At 39.7% G+C, this 21,057-nt stretch overlaps 1 protein-coding gene across 1 annotated transcript; it reads right to left on the bottom strand.

The window, feature by feature from the left end:
- Positions 1 to 8,573: 8,573 nt before the first annotated feature.
- On the bottom strand, positions 8,574 to 16,313 carry LOC311050844 (uncharacterized protein). The gene is made up of 9 exons (XM_084065014.1): positions 15,943 to 16,313; positions 13,647 to 13,877; positions 12,805 to 13,394; positions 12,367 to 12,457; positions 12,047 to 12,233; positions 10,538 to 10,659; positions 10,200 to 10,428; positions 9,758 to 9,904; positions 8,574 to 8,962 (listed from the first exon to the last, which is right to left on the bottom strand). The coding sequence occupies exons 1-9, from the start codon at positions 16,201 to 16,203 to the stop codon at positions 8,655 to 8,657; spliced, it is 2,166 nt and encodes a 721-aa protein (XP_083921140.1). The 5' UTR covers positions 16,204 to 16,313; the 3' UTR covers positions 8,574 to 8,654.
- Between the last annotated feature and the right edge of the window lie 4,744 nt (positions 16,314 to 21,057).

Genomic DNA, 21,057 nt, shown 5'->3' with positions numbered 1-21,057 from the left:
CCCATATGGGCACGGGCCGTCACTCCACGGGCCCATGGGACTGGCTACTCTGTCTATAGCTATGCCACTGATTGTGTGATATGTATATTGTATATTCACTGGTGAGACCAATGGCAAAGACACAATTGTGCATGTCCGAGGTGTGAGTGACACACTAACGTGACATTGCAACGCCTGTGAAAGACGCCCGTCTCCCGTCTTAATTTTTAATCGCCCCGCGATTTTGCGCTATGCCACTGTGTATAGGAGTAAAAGTATTTTGTTCTGGTTCCTCAGTCATTTCTATTTTGTTTTTTTATAGGTGTTTCTGCAGGCTTTGTATAACGTAGTGGTTCTACAAGCAAGCACATCAGTGCAAGCGCTGTAAAAAATAATGACATGACTTAAGATTTTTTATTTTTTTTTGACAATTGGGGCGTTAAATTTTGTCTCCCTGCTCTTCTATTGAGACATTTAGATTGTGTCAAAGGTCATGTCTCACACAGGATCTGACATGAATTTTGACCAGATGTGTTTTATAGGAAATCAAATGTTGTGTATGGAGACCAAGTCGACTTGTCTCTGTGCCATCTTGTTTTGACCGGGTGAAGTTCGCCGCTGTGCATGTCGGCGTCATCTAGTTAACGGTTGTGCGTGTGGGTACACATGAAAATGCACACAACAGCTACTTCTTTGTGACCACATGCACAGGCATGTGTTACATCCTGTGGTCTTCTGCTCTCATGAGAGCTGAAGACATGTACCACATGCCTTGCAAACAACAACTGCCTCTCTGCAACCACCATCTCTGCAGGCATGGATGCCGATTTATGTTGGGTGGGTAGGGTACTCAACAACAAGTCACACTCACATCAACCAAGTTTTAACCCCTTAATCAGAAATACCTGATGAATGTCAGTTGGAAACATTGTACTTGCAGTAAAAATACTTTTTGCTGTAAGTTAAGACAGTGTGCGCGATCGCCATTCTTTCCTGTCTCAAGCACTGGCTGCCTGCTCCTATACACACCTGTCCCTGTAGGTGTGCAAAAGGACCTTTTTATTAACTACATTTCAAGTCATACAATGATTGATTATTGGCTGATGATGAAACCATAACTGGCATAAGGACTGCAGATTACAGGGAGAGAGTTTGAATGACAGAAATCTGTACATCATGCATCCTGTGCATGTTACAAAGCATCACACAAGAGTCATCCGACCGACACATTCCCTGTGGGTGCTCGGCTTTCTCCTTGGGTGCTCGGGCTCCCCGGCACCCACAGGATTGGCGCCAATGTCTGCAGGTCTCTGCACAAACATACACTGAACAGAGAGAATGTTCTGTTTTCTATGTCAACTGTATGCATGCAGAATGAGCATGTAAGGTATTGTGTCATATCACCATATGTTACTTATGATCTGGTGAAAAAATTAATATAATATAATAATCAAAACGCCCTTAATGACAGTTATTCTATGCATTTAATTTTTTTTGTTTATTTTTTTAGAACAGATGGCCTCAGTTTAAAGTTGGCTCCATGTCCTAATCTTTGAAGCTGAATATTATTGTATCTTGACAAAAAGGTCACAGTTGATGGCCCTGGATCTGAGAATTTGTACCAAATAGATTTTCTTTATCAATATGAAGAACTGGAATATAATTAATGTGATCTGAGTGCAGCTTTGTCAGCGATGTGTCACTCATGTGTGACTCCCGTTATTTTGCTCATGAGAAAATAATATTTTTTTCTTTTGAGGCATTTGGCTTTTAACTCCTATCTAACGTTTCCTACCTTCTGTATGCATATAGGTGCAAATGCTCAATCTTGCTCTGCGTCTGTGTCTCCTATATGCATACTGTACATGTTATGTGTTTTATACATGTTACAGTGTGCGTTTTTGTTCTTTGATTTGATGTAATTGCTTTGCTTTTAACTGTGCAGCACTTTGGTCAATTAAGGTTGTGTGAAAATGTGCTCTATAAATAAAGTTTTATTGATTGATTGATTGATTGATTGATAAGCTAGTAACTCCCATCATGATTACTGACATGGACTATGCAGATGACATTGCCGGAGTCTCGGACACAGCAGAGAATGTAAGGGAACTACTAATGCAGTAGAAATGGAGTGCAGGAAGAACTGCCTCCTATGCCGAGAAAACAAAAGTATCTGTATTTAACGGGGAGGACATCATTGCCACTGCCAACGGGACAGTGCTCGAGGTAGTCGAGGACTTCAAAGGACTTTTACTTTTACTTGTACTTTAAGTATTTCTAAAAGCATGTACTTTTGAATACTTAAGTATATTTAAAAGCAATTACTTTTTTACTCTTACTTGAGTAACATTTTGACTGAGCTACTTTTACTTGTAGTGGAGTCAATTTGACCAGGAGTATCTGTACTCTTTCTCAAATACTGGAGTTGAGTACTTTGTCCACCTCTGGTCGTAATGATGAAAATGATGCCAAATGTTACCTAATAATTGACAAGTATGCCCCTGTGAGACTGCCTCAGAGCCCCAATGTGAACCGCAATGAATCATATTAGGGGGGTTGCACAATGTGAATTAACACAGGAATGACCTTGGCTGGCAGCATATGGTCCAGGTGTTTTATCTGTTTAGTAGACTACTAGACTACTTTTCAACCACAACTAATGAGATGTGACATCAGTAGAATGAGTTTTGGGAACAGACGTCATGAGACAAAACATATACAATGAATTATTTTTCAATCATGTGAAATGGGAAATGAATTTGTCTCGTCAATGTACACATTGGGCCATACTGTAGGTATTTCACATAATGTTAAACATGTTTTTGGACATGTTTATTATTAACAAAATCAATAGCCATGAAACCACAAACATTTTCCAAAGCATTTGATTAATTCCAAACTTTTCCAAGCCTGGAAAACGTTTTTTCTAATCAAAATATATCCAAGAATTTCATGACCGTGGGAGCCCTGGCAAATGTCTCCTTAAAACGATGCAGTGGTGATGAATAAAGGGAACTTAAGGCACTGACGAACCACAAAGCATTTGACAAGATTTCTCAGGTCAAGAAAAAGAAAGAAGGAACTGAAATCTCAACCATAGACTACGTGTCAGCGTACTGTACATGAAACTGGATAGTGTTGTCATCAGTATATTATTTTAATTTTATGGAAAGACACTTTCAGACAAACCTCAAATCATTTCAGTAGGACCTGAAATTTCAACCATGTCTACCACACATGGAACTGGATTTGTGTGCTGTCATCAGTGTTTTAAAGGTCCAATAAATTCATTTTTGCATTATTTTTGATGTGCATAACACTTCTTCTTATTTTATCCTGCCTTTATTTTTCATATTAAACTATTGACTTATTCTGTTATTTAATTTAGCAGACTATAATACAAATTTAAAGTGGTGGTAATGTTTTACTGTCTGGTGAATGCAATCTCACCAGGTTTGAAATATGGTAGATCACAATAGTAGTAGTAGTAGATCTCGTGCCTAAATAAGGTCGCTCAACCCTAATCTAGTTGCTAAGTATACAAGTCCAAGGGCCGTGGGCGACCAGAGAGGACAGCCACACTATAATGTTTAGACTTTGTGTGACTGTGAGCAGAGGTGATTCTTGAGACTGTTGGGACCCTGCGCAGAAAATCCCATAGGGCCCTTCTGACCATCTTGAATGAGCCTTCGGGGGCCTCTTATTTCTCTGGGTCCGAAGCAGATGCCTACTTTACCCGTTCATAAAATGTATCTCTATATGTGAGGTCTTTTTTGTTCAGCTTCTGAAATGAGTGAGTTGGACACATTTTCTAGAGGCCCCCCCTGAACTTTGGGCTCCTGGGCCCAACAGGCTCGTTCAGGGATCCTGCTCAGCTGTAAATTACAGTCTATTTGCATTTAGTTGGTGGGTATAACAATAGTAATTACGGATTGATAAGCAATAATGACTTCTAAATAACATTGTTATTCCAATTAAATTACTCTGTAAACGTACCCCTTTTTACATGTAAATTGATCTGTAAATATGCTCTAACTGCAATGGATATAAAAATACACTTTGATGTTGATATTCTGGTCATATACCGTTTAAACATATAATTACAATGTAAATAGCTTGCAACTACATAAACTGGCTGTAAAATGGAACGTGTAAACTTTGGTAAAGTACTACCAATAAGAATACTTCTTTTGGCTAATTCCCATCGTTGTGGCCATGGCGGATCATCCACCCGTTTCCATCTGGTTCTGTTAACTGTGGAGGGATGAGGGGTCATCCCTCCTTTTCACAAGCCCAAACCATCTCAACCACGGCTGTCATGCTTTATCCCCAAACCTTCTAACCTGGGCTGTAAACATTTACTCATTTCTGATCATGTCCTTCCTTGTCACTCCTAATGAGAATCATAGCATCTTTAATTCTGACACCTCCTGTTTTTCATCAGTGCCACCGTTGCCAAGCTCTACAGCATGGCTGGTCTTACTACCGTCCCATACATCTTCCCTCTCGCTCTTGCTGGTACCCATCTGTCACAGATAACTCCTGTTCCACCCTGCCTGCACTCTCCTTTTCACCTCTCTTCTGCACTCCCCATTACTCTGGTATTTAAACTCCTTCACCTTTGCCAACTCTACTCCTTGCATCCTCACTGTTCCACTGTCCTCTCTCTCGTTTATGCAACCCTTCCACCGGTATGCCAACTGCCTTCCCATTTTTCGTCCTCCTCATAGCTGCCCTTACTTCCTCCCTCCTAATCCCTCTCATGTTCTGGTTCACTATCCCCCTCATCATTCAAATGTTTTAACATGTGGCACATCCTTCCCATCTCTGTCCCTCTGTCTAGCCAATCTGTACAGGTCTTATACCTCTGTGGTGTCTAACCTCTCATTTTAATATAATGCGAGGTTATAATACGTAGGATATGATATATATATATATATATATATATATATATATATATATATATATATATATATATATATATATATATATATATATATATATATATATGTATATATATATGCATAATGCAGCTGTCATGGCATTATGTGGCCTTCAAAAACCTACCCTTTGGCACCACCTAGAGGCGTTTGCTGTGACAAGACCAGTAATTAGTATTAAGGAATGTCAGCTGGCAGCTGTGTTACCTCAGCTCATTGATTTCAGCACACCTGACACTTAATTTGTTTGTAAGAGTTTCTTCATGTGAACGTACTGTAGCTCCTCTACATTTCCCCCCTGCATTTGTGCCTTGGAGAGCCTTTGCTTGTAAGTGTTCATGTTTTAGTTTCTACAGTTGCATTTCTGTATTTTGTGCAAATGTGCATATAAATACTTGGTCATTTGTGTGGCTTTGAGTTTAAACACATTTCATGATGCTGTGTTTAAAAATCCTAAACTAAGCTGAATGTAGCTTTTTGTCATATGCTAAACTAACTTGCTTATTGTCATAACATGCATGGAGATTATTGTACAGTATGTTGTGATTATACATCCGTGTTGTTTGTATGTTTTGTGACCAAGACATTGTATTATTGTTTTTCAGTTTTACAAAAAAAGATGATTGGATGATAAAAAGAGGCTACAGTAAAGTCTTAAAAGTTACTACAGTGTTTGACTCCTTGATTCCATTGATGTTGTTCGTCGCTATCTTTCAAGGGATGTAGAAGTGACATGCATCTATCTGAGACAGAATAGCAGCATCGGAGAGCAAATTATTGTTGTTAAATCTGTCCCACCTATGATTAAATACAGCATTCAAATCTGCGCCAAGGATGATTTGATAACCCGTCATATCAGACCTGGTGACATGAGGTCAGGGAACACCAGACCTGCTGATGTTTTGTTCCGTTTCTGGTCTCTCTATCTATGACATTAGCATAGTGTGGCTCTATGACTGGAGAGTCGCAACGCGTCACAATGTGTTGATTTGCAACATGTTTCTAGATCTGCTGCTTTCACCAACTATTCGGATAAAAATAGGGACATTATAGGGTTCATGTGGTTATAGCAATATAGTTTGGTTCTACACAAATTGAATAAGGTTTATGTGTGTACATTTACCATGATCTTTTTTTCAATAATGTGTTTTTTTCTAAATACAGCTTCTAAACAATAAAGCTATTTCTGATTGAATGAAGTTTTGTGAACATTAACAATAGATTATGTGCGATCATCTTCCAAACAGCTACAAGGAGTGGTGAAGTTAAAGAATTCTCATTTAAAGGGATAGTTCGGATTTTTTGAGTATTTTTTGTAAGAAATACTTACCATTAATGTAGCGGTAGAAAAGGTATTAATTATTTGCCTGAGTCCCATGGTCAGAGATCTGGTCGGGATCTGGTGAATATGAAGTAGTTCCATGGTTTGGCGGGGGCCGCTAATTCAAAATAAATCCATCCAAAAAAATAGCGTCATTTGTATTGTTGTCATATTTTAACAATATAGCGCAGGTTTGGTTCAACTTTGACCCCTCTGTCACATGGTACTATTTTTTGTGTCATATCACTGCGCCGCGGCGGCAGGCTACTCTCCCGAAGCTAGGTGCTCTACAGTCCGCCGATCAGCTGTTTCCTGTTTGGCAGTGTTGCCAGATTGCGATAGAAATATCTATGAAAACAAGCCCAAAACAAGAGACTAATGATAACAAGCGACCTGTATACACATCGTATACACACGTTGTGAGCTTGTAGATCGGCTATTTGCAATACATATATATTATATATATATTGCAAATAGCCGATCTACAAGCTCACAACGTGTCTTCATAGAAATACTTCATAGCAAAGCAAGCCGCTTATAGTAACCAGACATGGCAACACTGTGTTGATCACTCTGGGCTGCGGTTTCAAACTTTCACGTTCACGGTTTATTTCAACACGGAGTGATTTCAACATGTCAGATAGTTCAGACTACGATGAAAGTGATGAAGATGTTGCTTTTACTGCACATCCCATGGGATATCTGTATGAACCTGAATATACAGATGAAGAACTTCATCAGATGGATGTAGAACGGGCTGAGAGAGAGAGGAGGTCGAGAGAAGCCGCGCCAACAGCTGCAACGAGAGTGCGAGAGAATGATACCTGGTGGTGTACGTGTACTAAATGCCAGCAAATGCCCACAGAGCCGGAGAGCTACTGCTGTGGTGAATGGGATCTGGCCATGCCACTGTTTCCACAGATGCAAGCTCTCTCGATGTCAGAGGAGGCCAGGCTGGCCAGCACATCTCTCCCGGTGTCAGAGGAAGGCAGCGCATCTGCATCTGCTAGTTCTTGCTGCTGCATCATCAACCACCCAGAATTCCCTTATCTTCTGAACACTGGTGTGTTGAAAGCCGTTTTCCATATTCCTAAAATAAACTGGAAAGAGCGTCCCAAGCCTGCTGGACCTGATGGCCAGTTGTCAGTCGAGTAAGTTATCTCATAAATTATGCCTCTAAATGTCAATTGCAATACTTTAGTCATTCTACATCAGTGGTTCTCAAACTTTTTCATGACAAGGACCCCCAAAATGATATGTATTTGACCCCCATCTAAAAATATTTTGTTCCAGGGACCCCCAGGAGCAAAGATTTGAGTTACAAATGTTCGCTTTAAAATATATATATATTCAAAGATTTGCACAAATGTTCAAGATTTTTCAACAAATAGCAGCTTGTAGATCTACTATTTTTGAATAGCCAAAGTATAAAATAATTATTCTGATGCTATATTTACAAATTTTGCTGGGTACCACCTGGAACCCCCTCAAGTACCCCTGGGGGTCCCCGAACCCCACTTTGAGAACCAATGTTCTACATCAATAGAAAACTTTTCCTAATGTACAGTAAATCAGAGCTACAGAAAAACATCAATATGAGTAAAATGTTCCACTTTACATAAACAGTATGCACACACTAAAGATTTCATTTTGTGTTTCAGGCAATACAGGCTGGTTGGGTACAGGATGGTGTTGGAATGGGTCCTCCAAGGAAGAACGCTTGGTCTAGGAAACAGGAGACCTCTCCCCTCATGTGTGGTGAAAGCCATTCGAGTGATTTATCCATCAGCAAATGGAGAATATGTCGGATACAAGGAAGCAGAGGACTCTTGGAATTTGTTTTAGTTAATTGGAACTTTTTTCAGAATTCTTTATTGCTCAATATTGTGTTTTGATATGTGCAATAGTAAATAATAAAACTGAAAAATAATTTTGGGCTGGAATATTATTTGGAATATTATCAATTGATACTGAAATGTGTTTACACATACTGTGTGTGTGTGTGTGTATATATACACACACATATATATTTACACACTTTTGTGCTTGCTGCATAGGGGGGTCCGAGCAAAAAGACCCACACACCGAGGACCAGCAATTCTACTTCACATGTGAACATTGTAATTTTGGACACTAGGGGTACCAAGTTGGACAAACACTGCATAATACATTTTTTCATTCTTGGCAACAACATATTTGATTGCAATAATATACATACTATATATACACAATTGTGCACACACATACACAAACGATAACTGAAATGATAACGCTCTGTATCAATAGACAGCATCAACATTTTTATTTCTGTATAAAAGGTTTTCTGTGTAAGGTTCTAGTACAATAAGTACAGTGGGTGACAACATTGAAAATAGTGATGCTTTTTACATTGGCAAGCTGTAATTTCTGTCTAACTAAGTGTCAGTATCAGAAAGACTCTCTGTACTACTATCCAACAGATTATGCACTGGAAAACGTGTTGTATGTTCTAAAATCAAAGAATCTTTGTCAGGCTTTGGAGTTCGAGCTATATTGGCAGGTAGATCAACTGAAGGATGGATGTGGAAGCGATCATCTCCAAGCTTGATGTTGTTGTCAAGTCGCCGTTGAATGACCCGCAGTACCAAGTCGCTTCGAAATTCCTGGGTAGTAGGCTCATAGAGCTTCCTTGAAAGCCATTGAGTTGACAGTTTGGAGTGAAATAGATTGACCTTTTTTTTCCCTGGGGGAGTAATATTACAAAAACACATCATATGCATTTAGAACATTCAGGTGGTAATATGATTCCATTCCATGTTTTTCTCAATGTTTTAACATTTAGGTTTTGGAGTGCATAGTATACAGTAGCTCCAATCGGAACCTCACCCTCCGCTGTATAGCTCCGAGATGAGGTTCCATATCGTTCTCTGCCGTTCGGCTGAAAAATGTCTGCACATTTGCCACTTTACATGTTTCTTACCCCTTTCTGCACATCGTATCCAAAAAGTAAAGGTATTCTGAAATGATCACAGATGTTTGAAATTTTAACTCACCATAAAATCTAACAAACGAGTTGAAAAAAGCACTTTATTCGCCTCTCTCCTCCGCCGGTTACATGTTTTTAAGACATTGCGCAAGAGTTGCGCCCATAGAGATAACATTACTGATTCCCCTACTGGTCAAATGTTGAATTGCATCTTCTAATGCATAATATTATTGAACCGGCTGAGGAGAGAGGCGAATAAAGTGCTTTTTTCAACTCGTTTGTTAGATTTTATGGTGAGTTAAAATTTCAAACATCTGTGATCATTTCAGAATACTTTCACTTTTTGGATCGGATGTGCAGAAAGGGGTAAGAAACATGTAAAGTGGCAAATGTGCGGACATTTTTCAGCCGAACGGCAGAGAACGATATAGGACCTCATCTCGGAGCTACATAGCGGAGGGAGAGGTACTATATGGGGCTAAGTATACAGAATGATGGACACTGTTGTGTCAAGTTCAAGCTGTCTTTTTTTGTCCCCTCAAACATGCTTACCAGCCTGAGTAGTAGCATGTTGACGGCCAACATTGTGGTTGTGGTCAATGACACTCAGTTGGATTCTTGCCTGCATGGTGACATATTTGAAGTGTCTTCTCTTCTCGGCATACTTTAGCAGAGAGCTGTGGTACACTTCAAGAGCCCCTGAACAAATACATGCCATCATTTAGATATTGTGTGCCATGCATTTCTATTAGAAAAGTCAATGACCAGTCAAATTAGATAAAACAATCTTTTATATAAACATTTCCTATTGAATTGTTTGCTCTAATAACAGGTAACGCATCAAATAATCAGATACAATAGTATCCTCTAAAAAGAAATTGTGTCAGTTGCCTGCCAACACCTCTGTATGTTTTGTTTGCTGGGAATTGTTCTAGCCTCAAAATATAAATGTTACAGCTTGGGTACTAATATTCATGAACTGATTCCATCTTACCAGTGTGCTTGAACAATGTCATGTGATCCAGGTCTTTCAAGAGATTCTTATCAAGTACAATAGCCTTGAGGGCATTGTATGCAGCACTGCCCTTCTGCAGCCACTTCTTCCTTCTCTGTTGGTCACCACTGAGCTCATCATGGTAACACTTGTACTCCTGTCCATCAGCTTCCCAGCGGTGAATGCCACAAACATGAAACAAGATAGAGGTCCACCGGCGTTTCAATTCCTTCACACATTGTTAGAGCAAATAACATTTTGTCTCATTTAGTATTTATGATTTAAATTTGGAATCAGGCCAACTAAGAAATTATTACAAATACAATTAAATTAATCACCCTTTCATCACCACCACAACTGCTGCAAGACCACCAAAGATGATTGCTCATCGACTTGATCCATGGCTGCAATTCCCGGTTGCATTTCTTCTTCGATACTGCAGCTGCCTTCTTCTTTATGCCTACATAACAGAAAAGAAGAAAGACAAGGAATAAACTGGTAAACTACACAACAGTAATAAATAACAGTATAACCTTGAAAACAAAAATCTACTTTTATAACAAACTAGATGTGTTACAGTAGATAAAATAGATAAATACTTTATTAACCCTGAAGGAAATGTGTTCTGTTCAATAGCTCCTGTTTACGTTATTATGGTTCTTGCCTAAGCATGGCTATTCTTCATGGGGTCCGTCACACCCAAATACACACATATACAACAACATACTACAGATACAATACACAGACAATAGTTCACCTACAAAAGTGAGGAAATACATTTCAGCAATTTTCATTCATCATTCATTCATTTCAGCAGTTGCAATACATTCATACAGATTGTCAATAAAAAGAAGCAAGATGAACATATACAATACATTACATCAATGGAAATAGAATGCAGTAAAAACCTATAAGTTATAAGATGTTTAAAAGTGTAAAAGATACAGTTAAAAAGCACAGCTATAACTACAATATAAATAAACTGCTCACAAAATGTAAGGAAACTTGAATTTGGGCCATAGGGTCATGTCAGCCCTGGTACCATTTGCAATACGTTAGTCCGATAGCGCATTCCTCCGACAGCGCAGTGCTCCGACATTAAACAGTAAACCCGAACCAAACCCGCACCCTAACCCTAACCGCACGCGGATGCCACATAGTCGGAGAAAAGGTCTGTCGTGCCAGTCAAAGGTGTGTGACTGGCACCTGAGCATGGGCCCTGCAACTTTTACATCTGTCTTTGGTACCGTTGTGCAAATCTTGCCTGTAAATGTATGGTTCCTCAGTGAAGCAAGGGGTACACGGAACACCAGCTTCACTTGCCCTGTTGCACGGGCCTTATCCTGACAAAAGTGGCATCTTTCCATGGGGGCAGTGTTGCTGCTTGGAGCATACACACAAACTCAACAAAGATGCAGAACCCATGTTCAGGTGCCAGTCACTCACCTGTGAGGCAGTCACACACCTGTGACTGGCACACACCTGAAGCCCATTGAATGTCATGAATGTCACAACATTGAATGTCAGCAGAAAGGTCTAACAGGCCATTTTGGCACATTTTTGCTCGGCAGGAACTTCCTGCAGATGTTGAAAAAAGACAGTCTCCACAACAAGAAATACAGCCTACTCTGACCCTTATTGTGAAGACAGTCTGTGTTTTCTGACTAGTCTAATTTGTAGTCTAGCTGCACACCAATATTTGTATGACTCTACCGCCTCAACTTCCAGCCAGCAAAGTCCAACCCCAGCCCACAATGTCCTCGATCAGTTTCCTGTACTCCCCCCTCCTCTCCCACAGACGATGGCAGTGTACACAATAGACAAAGGAAAACATTCAACACAATTACCTTTTGCAACATGCCATGGATCATACTGATGTCTAAGTTTCGGGTACTTCTCTCGCATGATCTTCCTTATGGATGGATGACGATCTGTGGTGACAACATCAATACTGACTCCACGACCCTGCAAGGCATTCAGCCCCCTCTGGAAACCTTCAGCCTCCATCGCAGATGAACTTGTAGTCTCGGATACCTTTTTGGATCAACGATAAACAAACACAAGCACAATCACAGGTACCCACTAAAGTAAGTAAAGGCCAATGATGTATCCATATCTATATGGCCACAGGTACAGTGACACAACACAATAGGATGAAAAATGTTACCTGAATTAATTCTGACTTTATTATTTTCTTGGTTGAGTCATCCATGAAATTGTAGGAAGTGTATTTAGCACTGAAACCTGGGGAATCTGACCTGTAGACAGACAAAGAGGGAGTCAATTATACAGCTCCCGATGCGGATTATAAGATTCAATTTCCATTCAAAAAAGCAAATAAATACACATTAGTTTATGCTTGATGGTGCTGGTTTCAGGGGGTTAGCACTAGACCCTGATATCAAACAATGGAATTTGATCAATTTAGTTTCAATAGTAGTGCAGCAGCACTTGATTTCAAGACTAAAGACACTAGAAACATCTGCAGTCTATGTGTATAGTACATAAATCAACTGCACCCATTTATTGGAATAAATATTTAATGAATAATAGTAAAAATATATATATATATAAACACAAGCTGAAACTACAGTACAGTAACTACCTGCCATCACCTCCAACGTCAATATGTCCACCTTCGCACGTTATTTCCTGGAGATTGGACATAATTTGTTCCTGCATTTCAGTGTAGGCTTCATAGACAACTGGTATGAGATAAGTTGACTGCAGTGAATAATAAGCAGTCTTTCTAGGAAGCTGTAAGTTGACAAGATCAGCCCACTCTGTAATTTCAGTCTGTGTTGTCCCAGTGAAAAGAATAGCTGCTGAAGATACCAAGTTGTTCTCAGGCATTCCACGGACATCAGGACAAGATTGCCATGTTCCACTGTGCCCACCATTGCAAGTCCACTCAATCTTTATCATGGATCCGTTAGGAGTAGTTTTTCTTTCAGACTCATCAATGATTTGACCACATGTGTGACAAGTGGAAAACAGTTTCATGAGGGCTGATTCATTTACAATCCACTTTCGTTCGGACCAATCAGTGCTATCATCTGAGAAGGATGTTTCCACGGGAGTATGTGTACTGCTTTGTGTATGAAATGTGCTGTCTTTTTCACATGGGGTTAGTTCCATGGAACTCATGCTCGTCTCCAGAGCGTCAGATGCAACTGCTGAGCTTGGAATCGGTAACTGTAAAACATAAATTCAAATGGACTTGTGAGTGAAGTGACTAACTACATTTTCTATAGTATACACTAGTATACACACAACTACCACATAACAATTAGATTTTGCATTATTTGCATTGTGCATTATGTGTAATGTGTTCATGATTACTAAGTTCACTGGGCCCTAATCATAATTGTATATTTTACAGAATGTGTAACATCAGCTGTTTTGGAGCTAAACTATGCTAGATAAATTGTACCTATCAGCAACTACCTGTGACTGTGTCCAGGTGGCAGGCATAGCAAGATAGGTTCCTGAAGATGATGCCCTTGTTCTTGGAACAGCATGGTCAGGGCTGGTGAGAAGAAACTTCAGGCAGGAATCTCCCATATTCTGAGGGGTAGACTGTTCTAATCCTAAAAACATTTGCCTAGCTTCTTCAGGACTGGGATCCATTATGGCCTCAGATGTTTCAGTCGCATCCATCACAACAGAAATGGATCCCTGTAAACAATATTATGACATAGAATCAGACTTACACAGGTGTGTGTACATGTGTGTTTGTGCACGCCTGTTGAAGTCTAACAATATTATTGTCTCCGCCAGGAGACATTGTTTTCACTTTTTCTTTCACAAGCTAACATTGGTCAAGCCTCACGTGACACGTGACAATACGGTGAAATAGTGTGATCTGATTGGCTAGTGACGTATAGCGGCCTATAAATACATGTGTCACTTTGAAAGAGTCTGTGCCTCTTTCAAAGTGAGGTAAGACAGGAATAATCACGAAATGGCTGAGAAATGGCGGATACTGTAACAATTGGATAGGACACTTATACAGACAGGACGGATAGGACACTTACACAGACAGGACGGATAGGACACTTACATAGACAGGACGGATAGGACACTTATACAGACAGGACGGATAGGACACTTATACAGACAGGACGGATAGGACACTTACATAGACAGGACGGATAGGACACTTATACAGACAGGACAGATAGGACACTTACATAGACAGGACGGATAGGACACTTATACAGACAGGACAGATAGGACACTTACATAGACAGGACGGATAGGACACTTATACAGACAGGACGGATAGGACACTTACATAGACAGGACGGATAGGACACTTATACAGACGGGACAGATAGGACACTTACATAGACAGGACGGATAGGACACTTATACAGACAGGACAGATAGGACACTTATACAGACAGGACGGATAGGACACTTATACAGACAGGACGGATAGGACACTTATACAGACAGGACGGATAGGACACTTACACAGACAGGACGGATAGGACACTTACACAGACAGGACGGATAGGACACTTACACAGACAGGACGGATAGGACACTTACACAGACAGGACGGATAGGACACTTATACAGACAGGACGACATAGACAGGACGGATAGGACACTTATACAGACAGGACAGATAGGACACTTACATAGACAGGACGGATAGGACACTTATACAGACAGGACGGATAGGACACTTACATAGACAGGACGGATAGGACACTTATACAGACGGGACGGATAGGACACTTACATAGACAGGACGGATAGGACACTTATACAGACAGGACAGATAGGACACTTATACAGACAGGACGGATAGGACACTTATACAGACAGGACGGATAGGACACTTACACAGACAGGACGGATAGGACACTTACACAGACAGGACGGATAGGACACTTACACAGACAGGACGGATAGGACACTTACACAGACAGGACGGATAGGACACTTATACAGACATGACGGATAGGACACTTATACAGACAGACTTATACAGACAGGACAGATAGGACACTTATACAGACAGGACAGATAAGACACTTACATAGACAGGGCAGATAGGACACTTATACAGACAGGACAGATAGGACACTTATACAGACAGGACAGATAGGACACTTATACAGACAGGACAGATAGGACACTTATATATATATATATATATATATATATATATATATATATATATATATATATATACATATATATACATATATATACATATATATATATACATATACATACATATATACATACACATATATACATACACATATATACATATATATATATATATAAATATATATATATATACATATATATATATATACATATATATATATATATATATATATATATATACATATATATATATATATATATATATATGTATATATATACATATATATATATATATATATATATATACATATGTATATATATACATATATATGTATATATATGTATATATATATATATATATATATATATATATATATATATATATATATATATATATATATATATATATATATATATATATATATATATCAACACAATTGAGGCAACTAAACATCTTGACTACATTTCTCTGGTTCACAGTATCACACGTTCATCAATTATAATGCTACATTCAAAGTCGTACACATGTGAACTTAGAAGTAGAAATGTGTAGGCAACAATAGACGTTTTTGTGGTTGATGTTATGTACTGCATGTCTGTCTGTCTGTCTTACCTGGGTTGTTGAGGATCCAGGCACAGCACTGCACTTCAAAACATGTGTTTTCTTCTGTGTAGGGCCATAATCGTCTTCAGTGAAATGATCACTACATATTCGAAGTTGTTTTATCCTGGGTAACTTGGTATGAATGTTCAAACCCGCTGCAACAAGCCAAAGTTCTCTCGTGGCTTTATCCATAGGGAAACGATGAAAGAACTTTGTTGATCCAGTAATGCTCTTATTAGGACATCCACGATAATCGCAAGTACGCACCATACTGATTTTTGATATTCCTATGTGACACACAACTTATAAAGAAGCCAAAACAACTTATAAAGAAACCAAAACTATTATAAAACTATCTGACATGTTGAAATCACTCCGTGTTGAAATAAACCGTGAACGTGAAAGTTTGAAACAGCAGCCCAGAGTGATCAACACAGTGTTGCCATGTCTGGTTACTATAAGCGGCTTGCTTTGCTATGAAGTATTTCTATGAAGACACGTTGTGAGCTTGTAGATCGGCTATTTGCAATATATATATAATATATATGTATTGCAAATAGCCGATCTACAAGCTCACAACGTGTGTATACGATGTGTATACAGGTCGCTTGTTATCATTAGTCTCTTGTTTTGGGCTTGTTTTCATAGATATTTCTATCGCAATCTGGCAACACTGCCAAACAGGAAACAGCTGATCGGCGGACTGTAGAGCACCTAGCTTCGGGAGAGTAGCCTGCCGCCGCGGCGCAGTGATATGACACAAAAAATAGTACCATGTGACAGAGGGGTCAAAGTTGAACCAAACCTGCGCTATATTGTTAAAATATGACAACAATACAAATGACGCTATTTTTTTGGATGGATTTATTTTGAATTAGCGGCCCCCGCCAAACCATGGAACTACTTCATATTCACCAGATCCCGACCAGATCTCTGACCATGGGACTCAGGCAAATAATTAATACCTTTTCTACCGCTACATTAATGGTAAGTATTTCTTACAAAAAATACTCAAAAAATCCGAACTATCCCTTTAAAGCCCTAACCCCTACGTTTGATAGGGACCCTGCGTGCTGGAGGGCACTTCACAAGGGGTGCATGTTGTCAATGTGACATCAGTCCAACTCCTCCAGTCCAACTTATAGACCACTCTCATATGATTTGCCTTGGCACCTGTAGCTCATAATGTAATAATCAGCTCATAATGTAATAAAATCATGAGCGCATAACGTAATAACGGATTTTTACATAATGCGTTACATTGAGAATCTTGCGTGGATTCATAATGTAATAACGGTTCATAATGTAATGTCTCAAATAGTTGTTTCCTGGCAAATATGATGGTCAGTATCATGGTCAGTGTAATGTCAGTATCATGGTCATTATCATGTCAATATCATGGTCAGTATAATGTCTATCATGCTCAGTATAATGTCAGGGTCATGGTCAGTATCATGTCAATATCATGGTCAGTATAATGTCTATCATGCTCAGTATAATGTCAGGGTCATGGTCAGTATCATGGTCAGTACAATGTCAGTATAATGGTCATTATCATGGTCATTATCATGGTTAGTACCATTTCAGTATCTAATTAGTATCATGACAGTATCATGGTCAGTATTGTGGTAAACCATGTCAGTATTATTTTAGTATCATGGTCAGTTTCAAGTCAGTATCATGGTCACCATGATATGTTATGCACTCATGTTTTTATTCAGTATCATGGTCACCATGATACTGACCATGATATTGATATCAATGCTATGATATTGACCATAACTAACCATGATACAGACATGATACCGACCATGATACGGAGATGATGCGGACAATGATACTGATCATGGTACTGACCATTATATTTTTTAACCCTTTTAACATTGCCCTATTATAGCATCACCAGGAGGCCGATTTTTGCAAAAAAACGAAACAAATGATATGACTCCTACACATTTTGTGCAAACATCACGCACATCGTTACACATTAACTCTATAGTTAAGTGATCAAGACGAATCCATCCAATTTTTCATATTCCATCCTGATTGGCAAATTCCAAACATTGCTGGCCCACAATAACCTACCTGACCTGGCGGAGACCTATGCTCCGAGGAACACTTTTTCTAGTTCCATTGAGGTCCTGTGTATTCAATTCATCGAGACAAAGATTTAAAGACAAACAATAATATGCAACATTTGGGGGGTCATTTCAGGTTATAAGCTTAGACTTTTTACAGGGGCCAGTTACAAATTGCAGCCACCTGTAGGTGCTCTTTTAGAGTGGTTTTGAAGGAGGGTAAGGAGTCACACTTTTTATGACTGTTGGTAGAGCATTCCACATTCTGTTGACATAGCAGTAGAACGAATTTGACTCCATTTTTATGCCAAAACTGGGTTCAGTGAGATCAATGTAGATCCTTCTGACATGATACTGAGATTATATTGACATGATACTGACCATGATACTGTCATGATACTGTCATGATCCTGACATTAAACTGACCATGATACTGACCTGATACTGACAATGACACTTTTCGCAACAATATGAGACATTATTGCATTATGAGCGGCTATGTAAGGTTGTTAATGTAACACATTATTATGCAAAAATCAGTCATTACGTTATGCACTCATGGTTTTATTACATTATGAGCTAATTATTACATTATGAGCTTTTATTACATTTAGTTTATTACATTATGAACCGTTATTACATTATGGGTTGCTACAGGACATGTGGGATCCCAATTCCAATGCAGGGCTCTATTTCACAGTATAAAACAGATGATTGTAAAAGCGATGATTTCCTCTTTCTCTCTGTGTGTGTGTGTGTGTGTGTGTGTGTGTGTGTGTGTGTGTGTGTGTGCGCACACTATACAGTAAATAGACGTGAGATATGAGTCCCACATGCTGCTGGGAACCTCGACACAAGAAGACCAACTCGGGACCTTTACCATGGTGGACTCGACCTGGGTTTGTTCTTCTGCTGTTGATCTGTATTGGCTGCAGCACAGGGGCAGCAGAGGAACTGCGCAAGACTGGAAGGATTAACGAAACTTACGACGACACAGTTACAATTCAAAAGCAAACCATCTATGCTTTTGTCCTCAAAGATACGGTGAGTAAATAAAGTTCTATCCCAGTTCCAAAAAAAAGAGAGAAAACTAGAAAAAGTGCTCCTCGGAGCACAGGTCTCCGCCAGGTCAGGTACGTTATTGTGGCCTCCTGGTGGCGCTATAATAGGCCAATGTGAAAAGGGTGCCATTTATTCTTAGGTCGTTCACGGCAATCGGACACTGCATTCATGATTTGAGGCAACCTTAGCCAATGAGGATGGAATATGGGAAATCGGACAGATCCCTGTTGATCACATGACTATAGAGATACTGTGTACCGATTTGCATGACGTTTGGATCAAATCTGTAGGAGTAATGTAAAAAAATGGGTTTTGCACAAATCGGCCTCCAGCTGGCGCTATAAAAGGCCCATGTGAAAGATTTGAGGCAGAGGTTTAGAATTGGCAGCCACGCCACGCCTTTCGGCCTGGCGGAGACAAAAATACACTGTATGCATTAGAAACTATATTATTTATAGAGTAATGTCAAGTTATGTTCAATATCATATCATAATTTTTCTTTGGTTCACAGACAGAGGGGGTGCGTGTGTCCGTTGAGACACTCTCACAGGTGAATGAGAGCGCTCTTCTTGTTGATGTTCTGCAGAACAAGGCTGCTCTGTCCTTCCGGGTGCCTCTCCTCCTCAGAGGCGTGTGAGTATTTTTTACTATCCTTCCGACACTGGTGTCAGGGGATGATCTGATGAACAAGACCAAAAGGACCTTTTGTGGTTGATTACAATAGTTGTCTCTGGTGTCAAACCACCGGTGCAGTTGTGTTGCCTCCCGATTTGCACTTTTGTAGCAACTAACAACTCGTTTTCCATTTTTGTCAATTACAATGAGAAACACGTACAAAGGTCAAAGATTCCTCCATGATGATCCAAGGGCACCATTATACTATAGAGGTATTAGCTTACTTAGCACAGTTTATAAACTGTACTCCTCACTTTTAAATCATAGATTGATGGCATTCTTGGAGTACAATCACCTGTTAGAAGATGAACAAATTGTTTTTGTAAAAAACACACACACAGTCCTGTAATTGGAAATAGAGTACAGGAAAACATTGCCTTGTAATGAAAACAACAAGGCTTTTGATTTTGTTGATAGAGATCTTCTTTTATTTAGGTTCCTTAAAACAGAAAACCTTGGAACATTTTATTCTGACATCCAGTCCATCTATACGGCACCTGTGTCAAGTTCAATTCATATTAAACGAAATGGTTCCCCACACCATCAGGGGTGAAAAAAGGAGATTCCCTTTCCTCAACTGTCTTTGCTTGTTCTGTGCTCACTAAACGATATAAACGATACAACAAATCCAACACAAATATGGTTACATAACATCGCTATTTTTACAAAATTGATTTTCAGGCTGCTATGCGGCCTTCAAACCTAGTCCTATGTACGCTGATAAGAGCAATGGTCACCGAAGTATGGCCATTTGAAGTGTTAAACACTGCTATAACACTGCTGCTGAGCAGCGATGCACTTGCAGCACCCAGGTCCACTGTCATACCTGTGCGACCTCATGTTAGGGAGGTAGGGGTCTATGACCACTTCCTGGTAAAACTGGAAGTGAACAGATCCACATCAGGGTTGCGGGGCTTCAGCAATTACAGCCCGTCCGGTAAAACCACCTACCAATTTTGAAGCATTTAGCATTCTAGGAACTGGAATTATGGCTTTTTAAACCCCAGTCAATAAACACAGAGGCGGCGGGGCATGAGCAATTACAGCATGTCCCTATTGGCCGTCTTAGAGCACCTACCAAGTTTGTGGCCTTTAGCATGCTGGGAATTGGAGTTATGGCTGTTTAAACCCCAGCCAATAGGAAAACAGAGGGGCGGGGCTTAAGTAATTACAGCCTGTCCCTATACACAAATCCACGGAGCGCTGCCCTGCACGCAGCCATTGCTGCGGCGGCAACGCTCCGCGGACGCGACACCGCAGCAATGGCCGCCTACAGGCAGCGCGTCTGTGGATTCGTCTATAGTGCTTG

Source organism: Gymnoscopelus microlampas (genome assembly GCF_963454915.1).
Source record: "Gymnoscopelus microlampas genome assembly, chromosome: 8".
Taxonomy (NCBI): Eukaryota; Metazoa; Chordata; class Actinopteri; order Myctophiformes; family Myctophidae; genus Gymnoscopelus; species Gymnoscopelus microlampas.
The sequence above is the reverse complement of the archived record's forward strand: the minus strand, read 5'-3'. Positions and strand labels throughout refer to the sequence as shown.

Coding starts and splice junctions, on each gene's coding strand:
- LOC311050844 (XM_084065014.1), bottom strand. CDS start 16,203: ATGGTGCGTACTTGCGATTATCGTGGATGTCCTAATAAGAGCATTACT. Junction 12,458..12,804: donor GACGTTGGAGGTGATGGCAG/GTAGTTACTGTA, acceptor GTCTGTCTACAG/GTCAGATTCCCCAGGTTTCA. Junction 9,905..10,199: donor GACATTGTTCAAGCACACTG/GTAAGATGGAAT, acceptor GTATTTGTTCAG/GGGCTCTTGAAGTGTACCAC.